The sequence below is a fragment of the Anabrus simplex genome, chromosome 9 (genome assembly GCF_040414725.1).
Source record: "Anabrus simplex isolate iqAnaSimp1 chromosome 9, ASM4041472v1, whole genome shotgun sequence".
NCBI classification, from domain to species: domain Eukaryota; kingdom Metazoa; phylum Arthropoda; class Insecta; order Orthoptera; family Tettigoniidae; genus Anabrus; species Anabrus simplex.
The window spans coordinates 170156722-170178550 of record NC_090273.1 but is presented as its reverse complement, the minus strand read 5'-3'; the positions used below and the strand labels follow the sequence as shown (position 1 = coordinate 170178550).

General features: G+C 38.6%; 1 protein-coding gene across 2 annotated transcripts in view; it reads right to left on the bottom strand.

Moving 5' to 3' along the window:
* Positions 1-21829, bottom strand: part of Gen (XPG-like endonuclease) — a 244982-nt gene that overhangs the window by 204500 nt on the left and 18653 nt on the right. Inside the window, exon 2 of one of the 2 annotated variants that reach the window (XM_067153912.2) lies at positions 10777-10981. In XM_067153912.2, the coding sequence (XP_067010013.2) occupies positions 10777-10981 (205 nt within the window). Of the gene's footprint in view, positions 1-10776; positions 10982-21829 lie in introns of those variants that run through there. The other variant, XM_067153913.2, reaches the window with a different exon arrangement.

Below are 21829 nucleotides of genomic sequence, written 5' to 3'. Positions count from 1 at the left end.
TGTGAACTGCTTCGCGGAAAGAAATGACCAAAATAAGTCTGTGAGGATCCTTCCTGTTGTAGGTGTTTAAAGATGTGAAAATATCAATTAAGCCGTGAGCACGTCTCATGGTATTGTTTATCCATATATTTATGGTGTGTTGTGCTCGAACGGTTATGATGCTAGCTTCTACTAACCTGAAGGACAAAAGCACGTATGTAATAATGTTTCAATTATTATTATTTTTTGGGTGGCTTCCTTTTTGCATTTACCCTCATTTAATTTCATTTGATTTTTATTGCTGGTAGTTAGTTGTTTTTCCTTGTCATGAATTATTATTATTATTATTAATCAACGTCTTCAGTTCGAGGCTGTTATATGCCTCACCTGATCGGAGTCCACGTCCTCGAATCTCCCGTCGGTTATATATGTGTTTTTTTCGTATTGGGTCCGGTGCACTACTAAAAATCCGCTAAAATTCCGCCAAGAATTCTGACCCGAAGTAATGAGCAATAATAATAATAATAATAATAAATAAAAGTAAATATCTGGATTCACCTGATCTGCGAGTTTCACTGCGAGGCGGCGAGCTAAAACTTGTAGACGTTTTACTGCCGGGTGAAAACTAGGAATCTCCTACCTCAAGGGCCACACACAGAACAGGCCACTTCATAAAACGGTTTTCTTTCATAGCACAAATATAAATGCTACTCTCTCACAGTTTCATTATCTGTCGTCATTCGTCAACTAAGAGAGAAGTACCCATTCCCCACGCATTACAAATTTATGATACCACGATCTCTTAACATCAGATCCAAATAACATGTTTTCCTCATGTGACTGCTAGCTCCTGACAAGAAATACGGAATAGCTCAGAGACAGACTGGAGTGCAAATTTGAATTAAAAAACGTAAAATGGATCAAACACTAAATTCCGCTATAATAAATCTAGAAATCCGCCAAAATTTCCGCTGTCCGCTAAATGATATATTTCTCTGCTGACAGTCTTCTAATTCCGCCAAATTTAGCAGAAAATCGGCTAAGTTGGCAACACTGTACCGGAGTACAGCCCTCTCCATCATCTACCACTACTTCCGCCACCACCACCAGCTCCCGGCTCGCATATTCCTCCATTTCCGGCACTAGACGACCCATCACCCACCTTCGTTTTCTCCAGCCAACCCCCTCTGGAACACATGCATTTCTCCTCTCCAATCCTTCCCCAGAACTTCAGTCACCCCAAGCCATTTTCCCCACGCTTCTCAACTACAACCTGCGCCGAGAAGACGTCGCCGATATCCGGAAGACATCAAAAGGAATAATCATCAAAATCAATGGAAACACTGCAGCTAATTAACTCGCCAACCAAATCGGGGCAACCCCCTTCGGATCAAACTCCTCTCTCCAACCCCTTCCACCACAACCCATGCAACCCTCACTTCCACCACCCTGTTATAATCAGCTAAGCTGTGTCATCCATGGTGTGGATTCTTCACTCGCAGAAGAAACAATTGTCACCGAGCTCAACGCGGAGGGAATACCAGCTCTGAGGGCCTTCCGCATCAGGAATGTGGCGGGGCCAACATTCATGGTGTGGATCATCCTACCAACATCTGCCGACGTGGACAGACTACTTTCCAGTGGTGTCTCAATCCATTGTCATCATCACAAAGTCGAGCCGTCCTGAGCTCCACCTCCATAGTCTCTCGGATGTGAAAAATGTCTCTGTTATAATCAACACACAACTGCACAGTGCAAAGCAAATCATCCCATCTGCGGGCATTGCACCCAACATCACTTCACCAACAAGTGCCCCAACACCCTTCAAACCCCCCCCGGTATCACACCTGTGGTGGCAACCATGCAGTTCATTCTCGCTGATGTAGAGGCTGTCCTGCACCTCTCCCAAACCACCCTGAATTAATAGCCCCCGTTTGCACTATCAATCCACCAACCTCGCCAACTCGTTCGATATTTTCCCATCCTACAATTGAAGATCTGATCAGATTTGTAACAATTTCATTGCTCAATATCCACCCATACAACAGATCGCTAGTTCAGAACCATCTCCAGGATGCAGCAAATCAGATGCTCAATTTACACTTCCTCACAACACATTCCGGTTTAAATACCCATTTCAACTTTATGAACTTCAAATATATTTGTTTTCGGCGCAAGATAGTGATGTTCTGTTTACTCTCTTGACTGTGATTATTGTGTTTTGAACATTAACTGAATTGCTACGATATGATACAATGTTAATATTTTGCCTGTGTTCAATATATTAGTTGTTTTAAGATCTTCGCTAATTGGCTGATGATGACACTTGAAATGTGTTGAAACCGGTCCCAATAAACAGGTTGTAACTACTTTTTACTACAGAGTATTGAAAGGTGGATCCTTCCCTATAATGTTGTACATCTTCTTATTTAGAAACTCTTGTATAACCCTTTTCATGGTATTTTCAGCTTCAGACGCATATCCAGTAACATCTTATATTTCCATGTTTCATTGCCATGCACTAAGGACAACCACATCAAGCATAAAATAGGGATCTAAGTGCACTCTGAACCACGCAATTGCCTACCCTGTATATGTATTCATAACCTAATATTTGTCATGAATATCAGGCATAGGATTATAAGGGAAAAAAAAGAGAGGAAAAAAGTTACTCCAGAAACAATACACTGATGTTGAATGTCTTTATCTACTTCTGTATATTTAATTATCTACCTTGTCTAACAATATGGTAATCAATTATGAAATTCAATAAAACTTAGCCCAATAGCCATAAATTCCCCTCCCATCTCCTTCATTTCTCACATCCTTTACCCAACTCCCTCTTCCCGCACATCTCCCCAACCCGCCCGCATCTCTTGGCCAGAGCGAGGGCGTAACCCTCTAGGTGGGGAATGAAAACGAGAGTAGTAGTAGTAGTAGTAGTAGTAGTAGTAGTAGTAGTAGTTCACCTGCATCAAACTCTGAAAGTGTACTGTATCGCCCTAAAAACACCCGCAAGCATTTTTATTCGGCCGGGTGGCGCCACATCTTTAATTTCGCGCCCAGACGATCCAAAAAAGCAAAATAGGCCAGACACCAAGAGGAAGTCGGCCTCCCCTATAATATACTACACTTGCATTGCCCAAGATGTTGACCGAGTAATTCCGGAAGATGACATTCTTAAGGAACTTCGCTCCACCGGCCTCTACGCCGCTGCCAGTCTGTATGAAAACAACAAACCCACAAGAGAAGTACTCTTATATTACCCAGTGCAAGGGGACGTTTAAACGCTGTAGATAATGGGGTATATATTAAAAAACAACTACGTCAAGTAAAAGATACCCCACAGAAATTAATCGACCAGCTAATGAAGGAATACGCCACAGCCACCCCCACTACTGGCACATCACACCAACAGCAGCTGCCCTCTCCTTACACCTCTCAGACCACCACCACGACTACAGTCATCACTACCACTACCATCTCCTCTCACTCTACCACCAACACTCCTACCACCACCACAGCTACTACCCACCCCTCTCCCATAATGGCATACCAACCCCCACCCTCCCATGCCCAGAGCCAGCAGGAAGAAGTAACTACGTCGCCAAATGAAGCAACTGTAACCCAAGCAGGTAATATACGACCACCAGCACCAGATAATGTACGACCACGAACTCCATCACCACCGCCCAGCCAGAACAACATATACAGCTGTGTGGCCTGTGGTGTGGAACCCAACCTGCCAACCACAGCAATCCTCCAAGAACTCCAACAAGTAGGACTCCCGGTGAAGAAAGCCATTAAGAATCCGCAACGATGATGGACAAACGTACTTAGTACGCCTGCACCTACCTACGTCCGAAGACGTTCAGCGGCTCATCGCCCAAGGTGTATACCTCAACGGCCGTCACCACAGGATAGAACCGTCCCGCTCCCCACCCCAAACTCCTAACCAACATAAATCACCCCGCCAACGCACACGCCCCTGGCCTGCACCCTCTCAGCAACCTCCCAGTCCACACTCCTGCTTTCCACCATCTCCACCCAGCAACTATCCACCACCCCCATCTACAAACCTCCCACCACACCCACCTGCAATCTTCCCACTACCCACTCCTCCATCTAACCTCTTAAGTCTCCTACTCACCTCCCTGGCAAATTTCTCATCCCTGTATCATATCCTAGCATTTCACATTCTTCTTCAACCTCACGAAACCCCTCACTTCACCACACCACAATATGCAACCTGGTTGTAAAATCGCACAAGTATCTCTTGTAAAATCGCACATGTATCTGTTATAAAATTCATAAAGCTTTGTATATATGTATGTATCATTGTCAATAAAGCACTGAGGAACAGAGCTACCCTTAGCCAAGAGGCCATATCACCAAATCTCCTAAACACAAATTTCCCCTTACCCATCTCCCAACTCCAGCAAACCACCAAACCCCGCCAAACCTCCTGGCCAGAGAGAAGGCGTTACCTTCTAGGTGGCCCGCCCCTTCCCTTGCGGGAAGGGGAATGAAAACATCCCCTTAGGCTTTCACCTGCATACACCCCAGCGTCAGTGGGTAGGGTCTGATACATCCCACTCGGATGAGTCTAGTGTCAGACCTAAGACGAAACGCTGGTTAATAGAGCAAACGCCTGAAAAGCCTTACATCTGATATGTTTTTGACATTAGTGCCAATGCATTATGAGAGACTTTATCTCATTACCAAAAATCGATGCCTAACTGGCCATCAGATGATATAGATGTTGATTCCCACTCTATGGGAATCAGTTATTCCCAGACTCTATATACCGATTTTCATTAAATTCTGTGGCTCGGCGTTGATATGGACTTAACAACAAAAATACAAATTCATGAATATCTGTGTTATCATAGCCGGTACAGTAAAAATGTATAAGACATAAATGATCGGAAATTTAATTCTATATAACTTTAGTTATGTAGTATTTATAGATAGGACCACTAATAATATAAATATTTGATAATTAAGTTCTAGGCCTTTCCCTAAACTATCATTTCGCTCAACGTGAATAAAATTTATAGCCTAGATTGTAGTGGCTCAACCCCCGACCTTACATACTGATTTTCATTAAATTCTCTTCAGCCGTTTTCTCGTGATGCTTGTACATACATACATACATACATACATACATACATACATACAAACAGAAAGACAGACAGAAATTACAGAAAAGTAGAAAGTGCATTTCCTTGTTACTGTGGACAAGACCGATACAGAAATACCATTCTTTTCAAATTCTGAGCAAAGTACAGACAAAACTCTTTATATATATTTTGTTAACATATTTTTATATTATAATATATATATATTTTTTTTTTTCTGATGTTGAAGCTGCAACGAGTTATTCCTTGCAAAACTGTAACCACACTGATCAACAATATGCTAACCGAAAGGCTCTTCCGTGTTGTCATGTATGATGACATTAGTCGTCTTAGGAAACTAAAAAATGGCCTTCCCCAGGGATCAGTATTGGCACCTCTTCATATCTTCATATCTCTACATATCAGATATTCCTGAGACAAAATCAGTAAAATTCTCTTATGCAGACGACCTAGCCATTGCCATTCAACATCCAGATCTCAGCCTTGCCGAGGCCATCCTGACGTCTGACCTGGATACACTTAGCTCTTACTTCCGAAACTAGAGACTACAACCCAGTATGAATAAGACAGAATCTGCTTGCTTCCATCTCCACAACAAGTTGGCTAATACAAAACTCCAAGTACGCTTCAATGGCTCAGTGCTAAAGCACAATCCTAACCCAAAGTACCTCGGGGTAACGCTTGACCGAACCCTATCTTATAGAAAGCATCTTGAAAACCTCGGATCTAAGTTGAGATCACGTAATAATATTCTGTTTAAATTGTGTGGAACTTCATGGGGTGCTTCAGCGGACACATTACGACGTACTGCGCTTGGCCTCGTGTATTCTGCAGCTGAATACTGCTCTTCAGTATGGCTTAACAGTTGCCACGTGAAGAAAGTCGATGTACAACTTAACACCACCATGCGTATCATCTCTGGTACTCTGAAGCCTACTGCAACGCACTGGCTGCCAGTCCTGTCCCACATTGCTCCACCAAGCCTGCGACATTCAAGAGCCCTTGTTCAAGAATATAATAAGATCATGTCCAATCCAACTCTACCTATCCATAGAGATGTTGCAGATCTCTGGAGACAAAGGCTGAAATCCCGTAAGCCACCGATGAAAACAGCTAAGAATCTAATGGATGCTGGTTTCAATTTAAAAGAGGAATGGAAAGAGCAATGGATTCGTACAGCTCCGGAGTGGCCAAGCCTCTTTAATCCAAACCACGCCCCAGCTGGTTTCAGCTTGCCAAGAAGAACGTGGGCATCACTAAACAGGTTCTGCACAAATTGTGGAAGATCTGCATTCTCCCTTCACCAGTGGGGCTTCAGGGACTCTCCAGTGTGTGATTGTGGTGCTTTAGTCCAGACCATGCATCATATAATGGACGAATGCCCTCTGCGTGCTTATGGTGGAGACCGAAAAGACTTTGCTGATGTCTCAGTATCCCTAGTGCAGTGGATAAACAATTTAGATATTCATGTGTAATTGTTCCCTACTTACCTTGTATTCTTTGCAGGTTTTTCTTTTGTATAATTATATACTTGTCCATTCTGTAAATTCCATACGCTTAATAATAATAATATATTTTTCTCAAGTATTTGAGCACTTTCAAATACCACTGGACTCAGCTACTCAGCCTGGCTCAGGTCAACTCTGTTGAAACATTTATGTTTCTTTACTTTTTTTTCTAAGATGCTGTTTGAAGGCTGGCAGTCCTAGGATGATTAAAAATAAACAGATCAGATTCCAAGCATGGTCCCACGACTAGCTAAGCAAATATTTGGTCAACACTCAGCAGAGTCCCGCATGCCGAGGTAAGACTTTATACTCCAGAGGGCGTGTGGTATCTGGAGGTGGGCCGCTAGCGACTACTTGTCCAGTAGCCATATGTCAACTTGCCACAACCCGAAACTTGTGACTTGGGGAGGATGAAATCTCTGCACACACGCACGCACTCACTCAAAGACATTCTACCCAAAGCAGAGAGGCTGGCTAGACAGTCAGAAAAATGAAAAGTAAGAAAGTTAGGATGGTAAAGGAAGAAATAGAAATGAATAGTGAGCACAGACACCTCTCAGACAACTCGGGGGACACCTTGTTAGTCTGGCTCTACATCGAGGCAAATCCAGCAAGGCCAATGCCAAGCTGGCACAGCCCTTGGGATCAACAAGCACGAAATTACTGAACAAACTAACGTTCTTTTCAAGTCATTAATAATCTTTCTTGATAAAACATAAAGTGTCAACTCTCCCTGTCATTTCCTAAAAATTCTCCCTCCCATGATTCCCTCTTCCCTCTTCCTTGCCACGAACAGCTGACCTGCTTGGCAGTCTATCAGTTCCATGTTTTTGCTCCTTTTTTTGTTTTCCGTACTGACAATATTTTTCATTTCACTTTTCTAACTGTGAATTTTCAAACTTTTCTACAGCATGATAATTTTGATGCTAGTGATACTTTTCATCAATGCTTCAGGAATAAGTGTTTTTACACATTCTTCTGTATAATTTTGGGTTACGTTTGTGTTTTTATGTTTACAGTAAAGTTAAAACATTTCAGTATCAATTCTTTCTTATGGACTTTTGGTGTGTTTTTCCTAATAGGGCTGAAACATGTATCTTTAATGTGTTTTTACTCAACATTTAATGTATTGACTCAGGTGGACTACTGTAACTACATTTTTTCTTTAAACTGATATTGTATCCTCATAGGAACTTCCGATCTTAGACGCTCTGCTTGATTACTCTCTGCACTCCTGCACTTTGTGGACAACTGCTCTATTACATTTCATTTAGAAATAACAAAACACATTTTAATGGAAAAATGATATAGCAATGGCACCCATGTCCACCTCCATAGCATAACGGTTAGTGTTATTAGCTGCTGTCCTCGGGGGCCCGGGTTCGATTGCCGGTACTGCCAACAATTTAAGAATAGCAGGAGGGTTGGTATGTGGTTGAAATGGTCCATGCAGCTCACCTCCATTGGGGGTGTGCCTAAAAAGAGCTGCACCACCTCGGTATGAGGACATGAGGAGTTTCCATTTTGCAATTTATCATTAACAATTAAGTTCCCAGAAGAGAACCACAGTTTAATTTCATCGATTGCAAATATCACAGTATTCAAGTCTTCTGGCCTTTTCACTTGAAAGACCATCAGCGTTTCACCCCTGTGTAGCAGCAGGCTCATCAGTTCAAGTGCCACACCCTCCCTTTATGTAAGAGCCGAAGGCAGGCAATAATACAAGTCTTGGATAAGCTGCCTCCTGGAGGTAAAACACTGGTAATGTTACAATTAAAAATTCCTAGAGCTTAATTTCTCTTCCGACCACTGGTATACAGTGGGGTACGAACTCACACAGCTGCAAGCCCCAAGCCACACGGCCAGTTTCAACGCAACTCCGAACAGTATTCATACTCAAACAGACAACACACCAATGAATAGTAGAGATTTAATTATAACATGTTGTTTGTGGTGACATCTATGCATGTTGTTATTTATAAGTTTCATTTCCGTATTGATGGATATTACTTTACAGAAAAACAATATATATACAAATCTCCACCTTATCAATACAAATTTATTTTACATTAAGCAGGTAAATATAGTAAAATAGTCAAGACTAGTTTCGACCCCTAGGGGGTCATCCTCAGTTGACATGCATTAAAAATTGTATTGTTCATAAAAACATCACATATAGTGGTAAAAGTTTAGACTAATTTAGACTGATCATTAATGTTGGTATGTCTAATGCATGACTAGTGTGCATCGTTCATGAAGACACATATCACCTTACTGCTACTACCATCCAATTTTAGGTTATATAATATGGAACACACATATGTTTGTGTAACTCAACAGTGGCAAGTTCAACTATGTACACAATTAGCTATTGATTAGTCACATGAAAGTACAGAACACTGGCTTGAACATTTCTGATTGAGGTATCAATGCAACACCTTACTTGCATACATCCTAGAAGCTAAATTCAGTTTGTAAGGCCCATTACTTCTGATTGAAACATAGTATGAAGTTAAAATTTGAATAAAAAATATTTGCTAATGTAGACATTAAAATGTTGTTAAAATGGGCATATAGTCAAAAACAGTGGTATGTATGCCACACATGTCTAGTTAAAAATACATTACATTGATGTTGTTTATGTGCGGTACAACATGTACACTGATTTGGAATAAATGAGGTTTGTATATATAGTGTTCCAACAAAATGGATCCATAAAAATATTATATGTAAAGACAATTGGTATTATAATGATCCGCTGCAGATCAGGTAATGCTGTTTATTTATCTGGAGATATTATTGGCGGCTACAGATGTTGGAGTTATTAGAAATGTTAATGGAGTATGTTTTCTTCCGTAGTCGCGATGTTTATAGTTGGTGGCATTAGTCAAATATGTTGAAAGTTATGCGTCTTGGTGCACGTTGATTTGTCCTGGAAGCTTATATGTTGTAAAAAACAAGGTAGAGTGTGTAAAGTGTTGGAACCGTGCGTTCTTTGTAGCTGCCTGTTGCCTGCAGCTACAAAGAACGCACGGTTCCAACACTTTACACACTCTACCTTGTTTTTTACAACATATAAGCTTCCAGGACAAATCAACGTGCACCAAGACGCATAACTTTCAACATATTTGACTAATGCCACCAACTATAAACATCGCGACTACGGAAGAAAACATACTCCATTAACATTTCTAATAACTCCAACATCTGTAGCCGCCAATAATATCTCCAGATAAATAAACAGCATTACCTGATCTGCAGCGGATCATTATAATACCAATTGTCTTTACATATAATATTTTTATGGATCCATTTTGTTGGAACACTATATATACAAACCTCATTTATTCCAAATCAGTGTACATGTTGTACCGCACATAAACAACATCAATGTAATGTATTTTTAACTAGACATGTGTGGCATACATACCACTGTTTTTGACTATATGCCCATTTTAACAACATTTTAATGTCTACATTAGCAAATATTTTTTATTCAAATTTTAACTTCATACTATGTTTCAATCAGAAGTAATGGGCCTTACAAACTGAATTTAGCTTCTAGGATGTATGCAAGTAAGGTGTTGCATTGATACCTCAATCAGAAATGTTCAAGCCAGTGTTCTGTACTTTCATGTGACTAATCAATAGCTAATTGTGTACATAGTTGAACTTGCCACTGTTGAGTTACACAAACATATGTGTGTTCCATATTATATAACCTAAAATTGGATGGTAGTAGCAGTAAGGTGATATGTGTCTTCATGAACGATGCACACTAGTCATGCATTAGACATACCAACATTAATGATCAGTCTAAATTAGTCTAAACTTTTACCACTATATGTGATGTTTTTATGAACAATACAATTTTTAATGCATGTCAACTGAGGATGACCCCCTAGGGGTCGAAACTAGTCTTGACTATTTTACTATATTTACCTGCTTAATGTAAAATAAATTTGTATTGATAAGGTGGAGATTTGTATATATATTGTTTTTCTGTAAAGACATCTATGCATGACACTACATTTTTTAGGTAGTGAAATAAACAAAAGATCACAGAAAATTCCTGCCTAATTCCATTATACCCAACTGTTCAAAAGGCACTACTAAGACAAATATTCAGAAATGTTAGTGCAACCTACCTGTTTGAGAAGAGACATCAAACGAGAACGATTAACCTTTCTCGTATTATGTAATTCACTGAAGCCAGCACCATTTCTTTGATGATTCCCCCGATCATTTCTTCGAGCAATCGTGTTGTGCTTCAACGAAGGAGCCACTCCTTCCAAAACAAACACTGGTTTTGCACCAATCAGCAACAGGCATGTTGTGCGGAAAAATAAGTTCCTATAAAAGTAAAAAATAAGGTAATATGTTTCCCATACAGTAACTCTGCAATACATTGTACCCATATGCAACTGAATCCCTCACTGGGGAAAACGGGAACTGCATATTCATAGAAGCGGTGTACCTGCAATGCCTCAAGTGTGCATGGTGGACAGGTCAGTACACATTGTGCTCACCCTGAGCTGCAATGGGGAGCGTGCAAGTGACTACTAGCGCTAAAGGTGGCGAAACAGTGAGGTAGAGAGCAGGCCACGCTGGTTTAACTAACGCACAACTGTGATGTTGATTAATGGAAAGATTTGTTATTTGTCTGTATAATAGTGTATTGTAACACATAATTTACATACAAAGGCAATATGGAATGTCCTCGTCATACTAAACGACACTGTTGTGTCGTGAACTGCTGTGATTCAGAACGTTATAGCGATCCTAGTGTAGATTTTTATGTTCATTACAAAAAATAAAGAAGACAGAAATGGATATTGGCAGTGAACTGAATGAAATAAGTATCGTGAAATAATACCAGAAGTATAATTCAAACATAACTGACACCTTGAGAATGACAATGGTGTAAGTCCTTATTAAAGCAGACGTTAATAAGTTGCTTGTCCTTGTTTATTACAATGCTAAATTCATATAATCCAATAACTAATGTTGTGCTGATTCCAGATTTTTCTCTTCCTGTAAATAAATATGAATTCTTTTCTACAAAAAATATTAAGGGGTTATGACTGCATTTTGAAACTCTACAGTTTTGATTCTAGTTAGTGATTCTTGCTGGGCTGAGTGGCTCAGACAGTTGAGGCGCTGGCTTTCTGAGCTCAACCTGGCAGGTTCAATCCTGGCTCAGTCCGACACCTCGGCATCTCCAATAACCATTAAAGTAGTTAGTGGGACATGAAACCAATATCATCATTATAATTATTTAAAACATTTTGAAGTACATCAAATTTGACACCTAGGACATAAAAAAATAACCTTCTTGTAAAATTACAACTTCATACATCGCACAGTTTTGGAGGGATGAATAATTTCATTTCCTGAGCTAACGTCATTTAATGCCTGAGGAGTGGGACATTTTAAAATATTTCCTATTTTACATATAGGATTTAAATATATATATCGCCATTCGGAATTTTGTCTTTGTAGGTAAACAGTTTTGGAGGAATGAGTATTTTTGTTTTCGGATCTTAACACCCATTTAACACCCTTAGGGATTAATCTTTTTTTTTTTTTTTTTTTTTTTTTTTTTTACAAGTTGCCGTACCGACACATGTAGGTCTTATGGCGACGATGGGACAGGAAAGGGCTTAGGAGTGGGAAGGATGTCGCTGTGCTGTGTCCTGCATGGTATGCTGTCAATAAAGCCCTGGATAACATCCCATGGAATGTGGTCCATCATGTCTCATATGGCTTGTAGCTGCTGTAAAAGCTTAATGTTTTGGAGAGCACCCTGAATATTGTGATGTTGAAACATTTATTTTGCAACTGTCACCATCGGAAAGACAACCTAGTCCACATACTATCGAGCAGTCATTGTTATGCCCTCAACAATCACCAATGGTGGTTTCACGTGAAACATACAAAGATCTTCAGACTGTAACAGCTGGTATTAGCCCCATGTGACTCTCAACAATTAGACTGGCACAGCCTCTCTCCCTGGTATACCGTCGTACACAAACGTATCAACCAAAACAAAAGCGAGATTCATAACTGAAGATGACTATTCCATTCATCAGCACAGTGTGACCATTCCCAACACCAGGACAGCCACACATGTCGATACTGAGGGGACAGGGGAACACTTGCTGGAGGGACACAGGACACAGCCACCTACTTGCAAACAAGTACCAATTGTTTGTAGTGTAATCTGTGGTGCCGCAACAGCTTGAATTTCTGCAGCTGTTGCTCAGGAGTCATTTCTGGACATCCAAATGCTACAGCGATCCTCGCGCACTGTTGTCTATCAGGTTGTTCCTACCCTAGATCTTCCTCCGTGCATGTGTCCCTCGACGTGATCGCTGCTGCCATACGTTCTACTGTAGAAGTATTTTGGGCACCACATGCAACTACAGCCTGCACAGAGAACCCACTCTCAATAGAGACCAATTACTCATATAGTGGTGGTGGTTATTGTTTTAAGAGGAAGTATAACTAGGCAACCATCTTCTTCTTCCTTTTCATCGCAAATGGGTCACTTAGGACCATGTGGGATCAACATTTGTTGGCCTTTCCTCTTAGCCCAGTATTCCTTCATACGTAATGAATAGGTGTGTTTTCATTGGAGGGAAATTTTCCACCTAACTGATACTTTTTTTAAATTTTGCCTTTGGGAAATTTAAATTTACGAGCAGTACAGGTTTCATTTAGATTGACTAAACATTGTCAGCTCACTTTTTTGATTCAGGTATAAATTCATAAAAGTACAGAGACATATTATTCCAAGTGAATCTTAAAACAATCTCTAACATATTAAAAAATTAAAGGGTGGATCTTTGAAAATGTGGAGGGGATGAGGGAGGGCAGGGGGGAAGAGGGGAGGTTAAGAACTTAGCTATGTCTATTTTGGTTAAAACGTTTGGCTAATAAGCATTTCTGAGAACATATTATTATTGATGACCAGAAAATATCTTTGTTCTTTTTGTGTTCCCGTAACATGGAACATAGAAACGTAAACTGTCTTCTTATGGCACCGTGTTTAAATTGGAAATTCCTAGTTGCGTCTTGTATGCCGAAGCTAATGGTATTTGTGGTGGAATTCAATGTCACTCCAAGAATTCACAAGTTTGTGCATTGAGTGGTTAGATGGTTTGCTACACGACCTGCAACCAAGAGAGAAAAATGGGAGTATTATATTTAACCTTCTTCCTTTGGTTAACTTGTGTTAGAATTTGTCAAACTTACCACCGAACATAGGAGCATTGCCCCATGTTCTTACTACCTTGAGAGTGACCCTGCACCCGTAGCCTCAGCTTTTAACCTGGTGTAATACAGGTGTGTGTGTGTGTTGGGGCCTGCCTGCTAATGCAGGAGAAAGGAGGAAGAGGCGTGTCTACCTTGTCATTACTTGCTGTCGTCTTTTGAGTGGAGGGGAAATTTGGTTGAAAATCAAGAGCTCTAATGCTGTTTGTATTGTTCATGGATTTATTGTAATTCCTTTCTAATAAGTATCATAAGATATGCTTATATATAGGATTTTTTTTTGGTCGATCGTGTCATTTAGGTTCACCTTATCGCAATGGAGAGGTCCTGCTGGATGGTAGTAAATTTATGGCCTCAGCTGACCATGTGGGCTCCCACAACAGAAAACCTTCTTATGCCTTTCAGCATTGACGTGCTCTTGGTATACCAAGAATGAATAAGTATTAAAATCCTAAACGACACGGCTGATGGGAGCAATTCGAGATCACATCTACTTCACAACTGATTAGCGAATGCTCTTCTGGCCAGACAAGTGATAATGATGACAAGGGGTTAGTGAGGAAGTGCTTAGTCTTGGTACGTCAATTTTTACGTACTCTACCAATCTAGGGTTAAAAGCTGTTAAAATTAGTTTTATTTGCCTCGGATAACATGAGTCTCATCTTATACCCACAACTGACATGTAACTAAGTTTTCCTATAACCTGAGAATTGTGAAATAATAATAGGACATCTATTTTGTTATCAATAAGAACTCAGGTTTCATATATTGTGAACAACTGCAAAAGAATTACAAACAGGCTAGGCCTAGTTTACAGCACAAAGTAATGTAAAGTTCAAAGAAATGCAGACAGTATTTTTCATTCGAGCAGCTTTCTTCCTTATACTCTCCTTACTTCAAACTGAGATTTTTCTTCTTTTTTCTTTTTTTTTTTTACAATCTGCTTCACGTCACACTGACATAAATAGGTCTTATGGCGACAATAAGATAGGAAAGGGCTAGGCGTAGGAAGGAAGTGGCCCTGGCCTTAATTAAGGTGCAGCCCCAGCGTTTGCCAAGTGTAAAAATGGGAAACTATGGAAAACTATTTTTAGGGCTGTCAACAGTGGGGTTTGAACTCATTATGGCATCTCATGAATGCAAGCTCACAGCTGCGCGTCCCTAACTGCACGGCCAACTCGCTCGATCAAATTGAGATTTCTCAAAATGAAGCTGCAGAAAAGATTATAATCAAGACAGGGTCAAGTAAAAAATAGTTTGACAGACAAGCTTTCTATAGAACCAAATATAATACACTTGAGTGATAATGATAATAATAATAATAATAATAATAATAATAATAATAATAACAAACCTATTACGACTTCAATCTCACTGCATGGGATAACATGTAGACAACAAAGAACAAGAATTGACCAAGGGAGGTCGGACGAGACAGATGAAAGTGAGGAGCTGGCACAAGTGGAAGCAATGCCAGGACTCAGTACAGGGCCCCATGGTTGCAAAATCTGCATTCCCAAGTTAAGAGCGTCTGGAACCCCTTTTAGTAATTTGTTACGACATGCAGGGGATACCGTAGATGATATTCTGCTGCCCTCACTCACAGGGAAAATGTTTCTAAGAAACTCTGACCATCGTCCATGGAGTTGACAAGGAATCAAGGCAGCCGTTCATCACGTTCATCTTTAAATACCACTAGAGTATTCTGGTTTCTTTTCAAGGATACCAAATAAAAGCCAGCAGCCATGCGGTTTTTAAAAAATTAAAAGTGACCAGGTTCCGTTCTTGGTCGCACTAATAGCTAGAGAAATATATGGTCAACCTTCGCCACAGCCCCACATGCTGATGTATGACAAGGTAAAGCGGGGAGGTACACCTTTACACACATAAAAATATACAGATATTTTTAAAAATTTATCTCGGTATCCCTTATTTCTGTTGAAATGAAATTTTGCACACTCACAGTACTCTTCTTCCTCTTTAATGTTCTGTTTTAACATTTGCAAATTAACTATCACTAGTTAATAAAAATTCATTTTCAAAATTTTGGATTGTTATACATTTGTCATGCTTTTCCTTCATAATTTGTACAAAACTTCAAATTTCTGGAAGATTATTGTTTTAGAATGCTCAGAATACCTGTGTTAAAAATGGTAACTAAAATCTTGTCCTTGTCTTTTGAAATAATATTTTATTTTTCATTTTTTACAGGAGTAGAATTTTTGACATTTTTGGCAGGTATATTTTCTCAAAAAATACAAAAAACAAATGTTACAGGAATGGTTCTAGTCTGCATTGTTAAGACACAAGAGATACATATGCATACAAACTTTCATCAAAATAACTCAAAAATGTTTGAGTTATGAAGAAAAATAGTAAAAATTAATTTTTTTGGAGAATGAGGGTTACAGTTACCAATGGGAGGAAAGGACATCAAAACTCTCCCGCTGCATACACAACCCCCTCTTGTTGACATTGTTTTTCTTCCTCCTCCAACTAAAGCCGTTTCTTGCATTTTCTGGACTCTTTTGTGATTGTGCCCTTTTATTTGCAGAATGCACTCGTGCATTGTCCTCGTCATGTACGATGTGTGTGCAGTAATCACCAAAACAAAGTTACAATTTTTCCAGCACCTTTAACCTAGCCTTGATACCACCATTAAATGTTATTAAGGCATCATTTGCAGCTATTTGTACTGTTTTTCTACCTACAAAACCTGCTTTGGGGGAAATTTTCCAAATTTTTTAAATTCAAAGATTTGTTATTATTCTGCAAGTTGCCACCCTCACATCTTGCCAATAAATCTGTTATAACCAGAGTTTTGAAAACTGGTTTTATTTCTTCCATGATGGCTGGAGGCAGATTGCTTTTCTGGTGCAGGTCTTCCCAGTTCCTTCAGCCACAGCTTGTTGGAATGGACACCTTTGGACAAAAGTAGTCAGTTGGCTTCTCCTCTATTGAACACTTGTGATACCAAATTGCAGTTCTCATTTCTGCTACAGATGAACTGTTTGCCCTTATAGCATTTCCACAATATACTGTAAGGGTATTAATCACTGCATCGGTCAACCTGTTTTTTCCTGCTAGTGATTTTCCATCACTCAACTCTTTTCCCTCACAGTTGTTTTCAGCTTCCTCAACTGACTCCCCATTTGCTTTTGGACATGACCAACACATTACTTTCTTTAATATTTTAGTTTCTGAACCATAAGGTTGACATCAGCAACACTAAGTGTCTCCATCACCAATATAGTTGACGTAGCATAGTTTACGTTTCTGAACACTCTGACGAAAAATAACTTTCATGCCTTCCATTTCCATACTGCCTGAGCTATCATTGTGGTTAAATTTACATATACTTTCATGCTTCTCTACCCATTCTGCATATTCTACTGAGTCTGTCTTTTTCTTCAACTGTTTGCATACCTTGAAGGATAAGGACATTACCTCTACGTCTCATACCTTCCCCGACTTGACACCAATAACAGTAGAGATGAGTTATTTATAAGGTTCAACCTATTCAATACTAATTACGTGTTGTGTAGGTGTTATTCACAACATTTATTTAACATGGGACTGGTTTCGACATTGAAATGTCATCATCAGCCATAAAACAAATCACAGACAAATGAGCAAGGACACATTAATTAAAATTGGTGTAGTTACACATTGAAATATCTACATTAAAAGTCTTTATATGTCCATTCACACCATATCTCAGTTCAATACGGAAACAACAATGAAACTCATATCTTTGACCAATAACAGTACTCACTCCATGCTGGAACTGTGTCCTCCGGTAACCCAAGTGTCATCACAACTTGCAGATATGTCTCTACTGTTAGTAAGACGTGCTTCTTCTTCAGCTGCTGCACTTGTGGATTGTCTTTAGTAGCAGCCCAAATCCTGTGATTTATTTTTGTAAAGGTACTAGTGGTGCCAAGTTCATAAGACCTCAAAACACTGAGTGCAACTAAACCCTGACCTATGCCCTTCTGTGTATACAATAAACAATAGTATTCTTCCCAATCTTGTCACAGTTATTGAATGATACTATTTCACTGCCCTTCACTGTACACGGACAGCACAAAAACAAGGTAGGCACGGAACATAATATTTACACTACAAATAATATTAACATCATTATTGGTGTTTGTTACACTGCCACAATTACTCCAAAATTTATTGGCAGAAGCACTTTCTAGGTTAGGAGAGCTGTATGGCTTAGAAGTGTCAGTTTTAATATGAGCTGCAAAACTATTCTCTTTTCTGATTGCCCATTTTATATGCATAGTTGATGACTTGGAGAAGAATTACTACTGGCACAAATATTCACAACGACCATACACACGAAGTTCTCCTTCATATCCAAGCAAAATACAAAGAAAACAACAGCTTCACCATCACTTCCTCTTCTTGTAAGGTGAGAGAGATACTATACGCAACATAAGAAGTAGATACAGAGTGGGAAATTTGAGCGTCAACAAATTATTTGCAATAACTACTTGGTAGAACAAATGGGCGTGGTCACTATCAGTTTACAACCACAAGCTGAGTAACGTGCATACATATCTCAGGTATCTTAAGAGATATTTACAAAAATTCCTTCACCATATTAAAGATAAAAGTATATTCTCTAAAGAAAAAATTAAATTGAAAAATGACATTTTTTTTACCAGTAAAATAACTTAAGATGTCACCTGGCATTTGGAGGTAGGCTGCTAGTATGGTTGCCTGGTTGTACATTCTCTTAAAACAATAATCACCACTGTCACCAGCTTGGTGTAGAGCCAGACTAATAAGGTGTACCCTGAGTTGCCAGAGAGGTTCTCTGCTCCTCTTCGTATCTTTGACCATATAGCTAGCCTCTGTACCTTGGGTAGAATGTTGGTGTCTGAGTTTGTGCATGTGTATGGAGATTTCATCCTCTCCGAATCAAAAGTTTTGGGTCATGGCGAGGTGATGCATGGCTACTGAGACAGTAGTCACTAGCAGCCCACCTAACATCTTAAGTTATTTTACTGGTAAAAAAATGTCATTTTTCAATTTAATTTTTTCTTTAGAGAATATACTTTTATCTTTAATATGGTGAAGGAATTTTTGTAAATATATCTTAAGATACCTAGTACGTACCTCAATTTTTGCAAAAATTTGCGAATTTCATTTTAATGTATTTTAGTATTCTTTGGTATGTGTACAATAGAGCAACGTTTTTTATTTCAGTGAAATCGCGTTACAAGTGCCCATAATTTGGATATTCCATGGCCCCTCCCATTTACAAATGCCACGCCCTCTTCTGACTGTAGGCTGGGTTTTACTTTTTGATAACTTTCTAGTTCTAGGAAATAAAAGTCCATTAGTGAACCGCATAGACTATGTTGGAGCTTCTCATCAGTCGAAATCGTATGAAGAAAAGTTGCCCACAGCAACAAATATCCAAACTAGCACAAACGGCATCAGTACCGAAACTTGCCCAAGATTAGACAGAAAAAGAGAACAAACAACATGAAGTTTTCCAAGACATAATTATACCGTATGATGTACAGATAATATCTAGGATCTGAATACGTTTAATCCACCTTCACAATTTTTTATAGGTAATCTCTTTAATCCAACTTCAAGTTATAGCAATATTAGGATAGATTTTTCTTCAAGATTTTAATGTTAGCTTATTATTTCGAGTTACTGAGTTGCTTGTCGTGGTTCTTGGTGCACGTATAATAAAGACAAGGAAACCTACAAACTCCACTGACTTCCAGGAGGAGTGATGCTTCTGATTAAGCCCATTTATAAGGATCTTGCCCATCCTGATTTATTGAAGAAATGTTTGCATGGGAAAACCCAAAATGTAAACGAGTCTTTTAACAGTATAATATAACTATTTATAATAGTTTATTTAAATCCGCCTTGATCAATACACTCATTAAATGAAAGAAACACTATTTATTAAACCATACATGTTTCGGGAAATCTCAACCATTCCCTTCATCAGTGATTAGATCAAAGAATAACACAATTTGACACAATCTTTTGTTTTACAATCTGAAGGAGTATAGTGTCCCAATACATCATATCAAAGAGTAAAGAGAACTTATGAAATATTATAAAAATGATCAATACATACAATTTTGGTTGAACTGAATGAGAATACTATATAAATTTAGGATCTTCAAGTTTTTCTTCTTTTCTTCTTCTTTTTGTTCCTTAAATGATTATATGATGGCCTAAACAGTGGGTTATCTTCTGCACTTTTCTCATTTAAACTTGATTCAGGATTACATTTTTGTGTAAGGTAAATTTCTAAATTTTCCAAAACATTCAGCAATGGGAGAACATATGGTTGAAATGAATCATAAATTTACAGACATTTCCAATGACATGAAATTATTACATTTGACCAAAAAGGGAAAACTGATGAATGTTTTGGAAAATTTAGAAATTTACCTTAAAAAATGTAATCCTGAATCAAGTTTAAATGAGAAAAGTGCAGAAGATAATCCACTGTCTAGGCTAGCATATAATCATTTAAGGAACAAAAAGAAGAAGAAAAGAAGAAAAACTTGAAGATCCTAAATTTATATAGTATTCTCATTCAGTTCAACCAAAATTGTATGTATTGATCATTTTTATAATATTTCATAAGTTCTCTTTACTCTTTGATATGATGTATTGGGACACTATACTCCTTCAAATTGTAAAACAAAAGATTGTGTCAAATTGTGTTATTCTTTGATCTAACCACTGATGAAGGGAATGGTTGAGATTTCCCGGAACATGTACGGTTTAAAAAATAGTGTTTCTTTCATTTAATGAGTGTATTGATCAAGGCGGATTTAAATAAACTATTATAAATAGTTATATTATACATTCAGACCAGTCAATACGGACCAAACACAATATTAACTTATCATGGTTAAGTTTATCTTTTAACAGTGTAATTTGGAGCTGTGTACCGGTACCTAAAAATATTTTTGTTGGATATAAAACCTTAAAATTAGGAGTACATGATGCTGTTTTATCATTTAATATGGGAAATTCAGGCAGAATTAAAGTTCTAGAACAACTGGGGATCAAACCAGGGTGGAATCCGCTCAGTGCGTTTAAAGCTTTTGATGTTCGTCGGACCAAAATGGAGGATAAAAAGCTGTTTATAGTGGAAGCCAAGATAAGTAAGTCAATGAGAGCAATGAAAAGGAGTCTGGAGGACAAGTAGAATGAGGAATATGCAGCAGGAGGGTTCTAGACAACACCTCAACTAAGATTTATATAAGCTAAACTTTAAAGTTAATTTTTTCTGCTTTTGTTTTTTTTCCTTATATAGGTACGCTCAGTGAAAAAACTATAAAAGGTAGAAATCTGAAATAATTATCAGTGATATTTCCACACCTTCTCTCTGTAAAGCTACCAGGTTATTTTAGATATGTTAATATATGAGACCAGAAAAAATTATTACTACTCAAATTTTTCATGAAAATTTTTTAAATTTGGAAAAAAATTCACAAAAAATAACAATGCATCTAATCCTAAAACTAAAGACAGCACTGTAAAGCACAAAGTTCATACAATAACACGATAAAGTTTCAAATCTGTAGGACAAAGGACCTTTTACCTGAGCGTACCTAAAAGTGGAGAAATTACCATTGTCAGCATAGGCTCCCCTTAAAGATAAAAGTATATTCTCTAAAGAAAAAATTAAATAAAATGATATTTTTTTACCAGTAAAATAACTTAAGATGTCGCCTGGCATTTGGAGGTGGGCTGCTAGTGACTACTGTCTCAGTAGCCATGCATCACCTCGCCATGACCCAAAACTTTTGATTCGGAGAGGATGAAATCTCCATACACATGCACAAACTCAGACACCAACATTCTACCCAAGGTAGGGCCTACAGAGGCTAGCTATATGGTCAAAGATACGAAGAGGAG